This window comes from Etheostoma spectabile, chromosome 10 (assembly GCF_008692095.1).
Source record: "Etheostoma spectabile isolate EspeVRDwgs_2016 chromosome 10, UIUC_Espe_1.0, whole genome shotgun sequence".
Lineage (NCBI taxonomy): Eukaryota > Metazoa > Chordata > Actinopteri > Perciformes > Percidae > Etheostoma > Etheostoma spectabile.
In genome coordinates this window covers 17,968,786-17,977,205 of record NC_045742.1, presented here as the reverse complement: position 1 = coordinate 17,977,205, position 8,420 = coordinate 17,968,786, and the positions used below count along the sequence as shown (strand labels likewise).

General features: G+C 41.0%; 1 protein-coding gene across 5 annotated transcripts in view; it reads right to left on the bottom strand.

The window, feature by feature from the left end:
* The window catches only part of spock1 (SPARC (osteonectin), cwcv and kazal like domains proteoglycan 1), a 98,091-nt gene that overhangs the window by 1,975 nt on the left and 87,696 nt on the right, over positions 1–8,420 (bottom strand). For 4 of the 5 annotated variants that reach the window (XM_032527947.1, XM_032527949.1, XM_032527948.1 and 1 more), the window contains 5 exons: positions 5,783–5,827; positions 3,401–3,520; positions 2,864–3,085; positions 1,686–1,748; positions 853–990 (listed from right to left, as the gene is read on the bottom strand). In XM_032527947.1, the coding sequence (XP_032383838.1) occupies positions 853–990; positions 1,686–1,748; positions 2,864–3,085; positions 3,401–3,520; positions 5,783–5,827 (588 nt within the window). The remainder of the gene's footprint in view (positions 1–852; positions 991–1,685; positions 1,749–2,863; positions 3,086–3,400; positions 3,521–5,782; positions 5,828–8,420) is intronic. The other variant, XM_032527951.1, reaches the window with a different exon arrangement.

Here is an 8,420-nt window from a genome sequence, read left to right as displayed (position 1 = left end):
TGTGTGTGTGTGTGTGTGTGTGTGGCACCAAAGAGACACCTCATCACTATTGGAAGCTGCAATTACTGGCTTTGGACTAAACTAATCTGTGACTGTGAGTTGGCTGTTTGATTGGTAATCAGTATATCTGCCCGGATTCTTTCTCGCTAATTATTGTTATTTTTTACCACAATGAAATCCCTTGACCATTGATTTGCAGCAAAGTGCTTCTATTGGCTTTTTGACCATTCCCTTTGAATATCCACCGCTGGCTTGTTAACTCTGGCTTTGACATATCAAAGCACTTAATTAGATATATTCTTTGTCTAAATGCATCTTCTGAGACACCGACATCAGCCAGCATTATGAGCGTTTATTCTCCTCTAAAAGGTAACTCAGTCACTGCTACAAATTCATATTTATAGCAAATCTTTTGACACTGCTCTCTGTCTGCTGAAAGGTGTGACGGATTTTCCTACTTGACTTGCAAGGTGCTGTTGTTTTATCAAAGCTACATGAGCAGAATATCAGAGGCAGATAGAATCAGACATATGACTGATAGTAAACCAGCCAGACTGGCTCCAGAGGCATGCCTAATATTATCTATTTCCAAAATGATCACTGATAAAGAGAGACAGGGAGAAATACTGAGCAAAGAAATAGAACCAAGTTGGAATTGTGGTGCTGTTTATGTTTCAGTGGTACATTGTGTTTTTAAAAAGGTACACTAAGAGAAGCTCTATAGTCTATCTTGGCTGAAATGAATGACATACAGCAGTCCACCTGGATGAAAGCATTAACTCTGGAAAACATAACCAAAACCCTGGTTTAGCCATAAAGGAGTTTGAGTGTGTGTATGTGTTGCGGTCTCACCGCAGTTAGGGTTGCCTTGTTTTCTAGAGCCAGCGATCTCGTTGCCATATTTGTCAACACACCAACACTGGCCGGTGCTGCTGTGACACTGGGTTGGTTTGAAGTAGCCCTCCTCGGTACAACGGGGAATATAAAAGCCTAAAGATGGAAAGGATGGAGAGGAAGAAAGGAGGGGAAAAGGTTAGAAAAAGAAAGTAAACAGCAATATGAAAGTGGGTGGGGGGGGGAGTTGGAGAAAATTAAACTGATAGAAATAGAGAGCAGAATTAGATCCATCCTCAGGTCAACTGTCCTTTAGTTGTGCCCAAAGTTTTTTGTGTAATCACAGAGGGAGATGAACAATCAATCACAGCTGTGAAGGTTGCAGGACAACAACCATACATCCTGTTTAAGGGGAAGAAGTCACTTTCAATAACGGGACACACACACACACACACACACACACACACACACACACACACACACACACACACACACACACACACACACACACACACACACACACACACACACACACACACACACACACACACACACACACACATTTAGTTCTGTTACCTCTATTTGACCCTGCCCAAGCTCATTTTTCAAGCTGTTTTGTCGTGAGTGGGAACACAGAACGATCTGCCCGGAGGCGACAGACGACATGTGTATAAAATGTCAGAATGTGCTTTATAGTGTGTGCGTATCATATATTTAAAGTTACTGATTTAGTTTCTCTGCTGGAAACCAAAGAGATACCATTTTTCATAATAGTGTTAACATTAAAAGTGGCCATGTTGGTTTCTCGGACAGGAGTCTGTGACTGACAGCTGTCAATCATCCCAACTGACCTATGAGGCTCTTCCTTCGACTCTGGTTCTGGATCCTGCTCTTCTCAGCCTGGCAGGGCAGCCCTACAACCAGAGAAAATACAAAATAGTTTAATTAACAGAGCTGTTTTTTCTTCCAGCATAATTTCACTGAAACAGCTTTCTCTGTCTTTTGAGCTATCCTTCTTATGCTACTCTAACATCGTATTGATTTCTTATATTGGTCACCCTTTCTGTCTTCTATGCATCTTCCTGAATTGCCTCTGTCCTCACATCAACTACTGATTTCCGTTATTTGCCTGAATTTATTCTGTATCCTCCCAATCCATCATCCACTAAAAATAACATTCTCAGTACAAAATGCACATTTTACAGACAACTAGTACCATTAATCCTAATATTTATATATACTTAATTGGTTTTATTGTTACATTAATATTACATTTTCATCCTTCTTTGTCTTGTGTTCATTAGTCTCAAAGTGTTATATTGTTTGGTAACTTGGTCATTTTATTAACTGCTGTATAAAAGGTGCTATACGAATTGGTACACTATACCAAGATAAACTCTGCAGATATGGTGGGGAATCGTTATTCAAGAGCCCAAAAGCAGAAGGAACATGAGCAAACAGATGATTTGATCATATTATGTATAATCATTTATTTTAGGTGAAACTTAAAATGAATGCAAAAATGTCCATATTGTGTCTACATATACAGCATCTTATTTTTAAATGCATAGAAAACATGTGTGTTAGTATGCTAATTTGGTGTTGAACCAGTAAGCCCTCTGCAAAACAAATTGGACAATTCCACCAAAAAGACATTAGTTTTAATGTTTGTTTACAGCCTTTCTGATCTTGTTACTCCTCACTAAGTCATCAGATCTCAGAAATGAAATTAAGTTGTAAAGTGTCTTCGTAAATGATCAGAATGATGGGCAAAACTATGAAAATTAAATGACAAATTAGTAAACAACTGATTTGCTTTTCATGTATCCATTGGTATCTATTCACTTCAGTATTGACTGAATACCTGCTTGAGGTGAACTTTTTATTATCTTTTTTTAAGTTATCATTATGCGATAATTGCTGTCCCCACCTTTACCAACACCCCTATTTATCTATAAACTCTTCATTTTCTTCCTGCCTTTGTCTTTTTGACTTGAGTTTTTTTAATCAACCGTCTCCCCCTCCTCACCCTCAGGTTTCTGAAAGCAGTAGCACCACTCATTGTTAGACAGCTTTCCATCCTTGAACGAGTCACAGGAGTTGAAGAGGGGCTTCATGCACAGCTCATACTTGTCCAGGTAGATGGCACTCAGCTCTGATTGGTCCAGCAAGAGGTCAAAGTTCATGTCAAGTTTGTTGAACATCCAGCCCAGTGAGTCTTTACATATGGGCAAGATGCTGGTATCAAAGTCTAGAGGAGAAATGAGACAGTGAGGAAAAAATAGATACTGGAATTGTGGAACATTTTTGAAACTGCAGGGCTGATTACCCACAATTTTTTAAAATCTTTTTCAAGTATCTGTATCTGAGTGTGTGCCGTGGCAGAGCTGACATGTTGACATTACAGAGAACAGAGCAGGGTCGCTTGCTGTCAACAGCTGCCCTCATGTGAAAAGTGTGTCTGTTCAACAGGAAAGTGCCACATACACACATACATACACAAAAACACACACACACACGCAGGCACGCACGCACCCACGGACATATTGTGGGAGGATGTACTCACGTCCAGTGGTGGAGTCGAAGCTGTCAGAGGATTTGAGGTCTCTGTTGGCGTCGAGGTGGAGAACTCCGAACCAGTCCTTTAGTCTTGCAGCCAGACTGTGGAGCTCTGTGTCGGTGCAGGCTACACACACACATACACACAATAATGAGGAGAGGAGAAGCTGTCAATCTATTGCTGTCATCACAGGAGAGAAAAACAATTATTGTCTTGCTCCTTATCAAACTTTCATTTTTCTGCTGTGTATTCTTCCTCTCTGTGTTCTTTCTTTTTTTTTTCATCCAACTGTTCTTCTTGAGTAAACACAGTGGAGTGAACTGGTTGACAGTTACCATAGGAACCCAATCTTATATACACACACGCAAATACAAATACAGTGGACTTTCCTTATCTGCTGTCATCTGCATTTGTTCACCATTTAGTTTTTTATTTAGATGATTGATTTTATCCAACACTTACGGAAACAATAAAAGCAATATAAGTTCAACCACAGCTATAACAATGAAAAAGGAAGAAGGAGGAAACTAATGTATCACAGATTAAAAGCTTTAGATTTGAATAGGTTTGTTTTTGAGTACGGTTTTGAGTGAATGAGATTGTCTGAGGTGTTGGGGGGAGAGCGTTCCAGAGGAAGGGGGCAGCAATGGAGAAGCCCTTTGCCCCCAAGGTCGGGTTCTTGGACAGGGCGAGAGGGGTGAGGAGGTAGGCGTTGGTGGATCTGAGGTTGTGGGTAGGAGTATGATAGTTCAGGAGGTCGGTGATGTAGTTGGAGGCTTGTAGTTTGTGGAGGTAGTAGTAGGTAAGAATCTTTACTAACTAAACTAAAAATAAAGTTCCAGTCATGCAAGTTGATGCTACTCTCCATGATACTGCTCAAAGAAAAGAGCCCAAACTGAGCAATACAAATGCTGATACGCCTAATTAAAAGTATAAACCAGCTTCTGTTGCTTCCTAACGAATCCCTCGTTCCTTCAGCTCTGTGGGACTGACAGGGTCTGCCTGCAATCCAAGCAGCCTCTGCCTGTCTCCCACTGCGTCTCTGTCAATCTCTGTCTCCCTTACTCTTTCTCTCCTGTGTGAGATTGACATATTTTTTCCTCCATTCTGTTCCGTTTGAGAGTTTAATAAATGTGCCTGAAGGACAAGAGCCATTTTCCACCTGATAAAAAATGCAGAAGGAGGTTATTAACATTGTGTGGGAGTGGATTTTTTTTAGCAGGTTGAGAGATGTTTTTTTTTTGTCAAGTCACATTCCTTATTCTGTTGCCAAACCATGTTCTGTGTCCTAGCATGGATGCAAACATGTGCATACACACAGAGACACACCCATAAATAAACATTTTATAGTAATTGTTTGGGACTGTGCCATTATTGCAGCTGCTATAAAACAGAGGACGCCCCAGGTAACAGACTGGAGCTGAGGACAGAACTGATAACATTTATCAGGTTGGCTATCTATGTGACATTACCTCTGGAATCCCAAGGTGGTCTGTGTTTATGTGTGTTTATGTGTGTGTGTGTGTGTGTGTGTGTGTGTGTGTGTGTGTGTGTGCACGTGTGATACAACCCTTCAGGACCAGACAGATAACGTTTTAGAGTGCTCTTCATTTCCACGGTCTGGAGCAGAGAAAGAGAGTGCAAAATACCAAAAGCAACAACAATATCTGTCTTCACCTCCTAATTACAATTCTTCCTCTGGCAGAAGTAGAGTCTGCAGCATGTTGCTTTTTGACCGTTCTTCATCCTCACACCGAGTCCCCCCCACTTATTTTTCTTTCTCTTCTCACTGCCATTTAAATCACTCTATGCTTTTCAATTCTTTTGTTGCCTTTAAGGACTTCTTGCTCATTCCTCTCTATCGCCCATTCATGTCCAATCTCTCTCTCCTCTATCTCTATCAATTTTCTGTGATTCAATACAAGCCACTTATCCCACCTGGCTATGCAGTTTCTTTTAAACTTGGAGGACCACTTTGATATGCCCAGCTCTTCTATTTCTTACTCTCACCTAAATTGCTTTCAGTGCTTCATTTCCCATCTCCCCCCTAGCACATCCCTCTATTGAGACCCAAGATTGTTTCTGTTTTTTTCTTTGATATCCAACCCCTCTGTCTATCTTCTCATTCCTCCACTTTTTCCACTTTTCTCTCCGCTGTTCTTTCCATCTTTGCTCCCAAGTCTCTTGGATGTTGCACTACGCACCACAATGAGTCTCAATGGACCCTCTTATCTCTCTCTCTCAGTGTGACCCAAATTGTTTTGGACGGGCCCGACACTGCTGCCTGTGTAAGGACTCCTTTTGTTGAGCAACGAGTTGTAAAGCTGGAGCTGAAAACATTCACGCAGTGAAGGAAAAAAAAACACAGAGATAAAATGGCCTGCTTACCATTTTTCTCTCTCTCTTTCCGAGTCACAGCAGGGTCAGGCAGGCCTAAAGATGTAAGACACACAACCAACATCAAAGCCCATCCACAGGCAGTGACAAAAATGACACAGTTACGGCACAACTGGACGATTGATGTGGGATTCAACAAGTGATGTTGCTGCTGTCAGTAGAAAACCTAATCAAGCGTCTCAGAACCACTTTATAGAACACTCAAAGTTTGACTTAAAGAAAAATTGGATCATACAGTACCAGGACTGTAGACAAGGTTTCTTTACTCCTAAGGCTAACATTAGAGTTACATATGCTCACTATGATTTTGTCCATGTTCTTCAGCAGGCTATAAACAGATGGAACATGTAAAAGGAAATAGGAATAACATGGATGCCTATGCTATACATAAAAACAAGACTGCCATACTAGCATTTTGGACTGTTTGAATCTGCTTTTTAAATGTTTCCCAGCCTGGAGTCACAAAAGGAATCTTGGGAGTCATGAGATGATTAACAGTCTAGAAGAAAGAAAAACACAGTTCTTTTGTTAATTCCTCTGACACTTTCTTTGTTGTGAATGCTGATAGTCTATTCTCCCTATCAGGCTTAAAAACACTCTTCAAATAAAACAACAACCAACAATCTGAGAAAGGAAAATTCTTCTTACACATAACCAATAGACATATGCAACATGTGATAAGGAGCCTAAACTAATTTTAAAGGGTCATATTGGAGAAAGGTTGGAAACCATGGCAGAAAATGAACAATTTGCCTGGCTGAGTATGGAAAGCCTTCGCCATTATTCATTTGGCAAAATATGTTTCTACTTTTAATTCACTTTTTGTTCACGTACTGTATCTACGGTGGCCGACTCATGTTATGGTAAATGAAGCAGATATTAATGTTGCAATGTTTTTTAATTAATTTGGCTATTGTTCATTTTATAGCTTTTTTCAGGGCTTTATAATGCATTAATTTCTCAAAAGGCCCTTTTTTAATTGAAAACTACAACACAGACCAAGAAGTGATATGAAAAAAATTGGGAACTGGTGTGTAAAACAAGGTATAAACACACCCTTTCACCATGGCAACCACTATTCATGACTTTGCTTCCTATGATAACTGATGTTATCTGCTCCACTTCCAACCCATCACATATTGTTTGACAGTTAACTTTTACAAAGGATGAAGTGGACAGCTAGACACACCAGCTGGTTTCACACGGGAGAAGAAGAAGAATCGATTAGAGCTGTGGGTCAAATATCAAACACTGAATTCATGGCTGGGAATTACCTTCATATCCATCTTCCTTCCTCCCTTCTTCCCTCTCACCAAGCACTTTCTCACTTCTGCTTTCTTTTATGTCTGCCAGACATGCTGCCAGATCAGCAGAAACTGGCTGCCAAAAAATCCACAAGCCACCAATATTCCGTTGACTTAGACACACATAAACTACTAGCTGTAAGTGGCAAAGTCAAGCTAAACTGCAAGCACACAAGATATTATGTACAAACAAGTTTTGTTCTTGTTCGTATGTGATGAAATTCTACTAATAGACTAACTGATTATTTCAGGACAAAGAGCTACCTATATAACAGGCTATAGGAGTGCTTCTTTGTTGTGTCAATTAGAAAAGACATAAAGAAGCAGCTTTAGCTTACATTTTGGAGAAGTTGTGGAAAGTAGGGTGAAGACACCCCAATGAATCAAACCACTACTCACTGAGATGCAACATTATCTGAATCACACAAAATGTCTGTCAAAGGTAGATTACACTGTGATATGTTGCATGGGCTTGCTGTGATTTTGGTTTGGGTTTATTGCATGTGTTGCTGTGTTTTCTGTTGGGTTTATTGTGGCATGTCTTGAGTTTGTGTATTGCATGTTGGTTTTGTGGTGGCTTTATTCCTGAGGTAGGTTTTTATGGAGACTGGAGACCCTCCCCCCCTGTTTGTTGTTGTCGCTCGGACTTAACAAGCTCAGATATACACAAAAGGACACACCTGGGCTTGATGAGGCAGGTGTGTGAGAACAAGGCGGTGAAAAGGGGAGAAGCGACAGAGAGCCACAGAGAGAAGGACGGGGGAAGCAACGGGCCAGGGCAAGAGGAATTGGTGGAAGAGGAGGAGAGCAGAGCAGAGCAGAATTGAAGCAAGAGAAGTGAAGCCAAAGAGACACGGAGGATAGCGGAAGCGGAGACGAGTGGACGGATGGGAGAAGCGTCTACGATAGACACTCCGAGAAGGACTGAAATGCGAGAAAGCAGATAAGTAAAGGAACGTCTGCCGGCTATCCTCGGAGAGTGTGTGGCGTGAAGTACTGCTTGTGATCTTTGTTCTTAGAGCTCTCTCTCTCTCTCTGTTCCCTCCCAGTGCCAGCTACGGAGCAACGAAGACGCTACGCCGACCAGACGAAGAAGGACCCCGGCTTCCGGGAGTGAAACGTGGCTGCCATTTGCATCATTGCTGCCTTGGACTGAAACGAACATTGAACCATAAACGATAAGGACATGACTCTTAGTATAGTATATGAATTTTAACCCGTCCTTGCTGTCTCTTTTATATTTGTTGTTAGTCTTAACCTTGTTTTAGTCTAGAATAAAGAATTACATTTGGACCAAGCTGTGTTGTGTGTCCTATTTTGTCAGT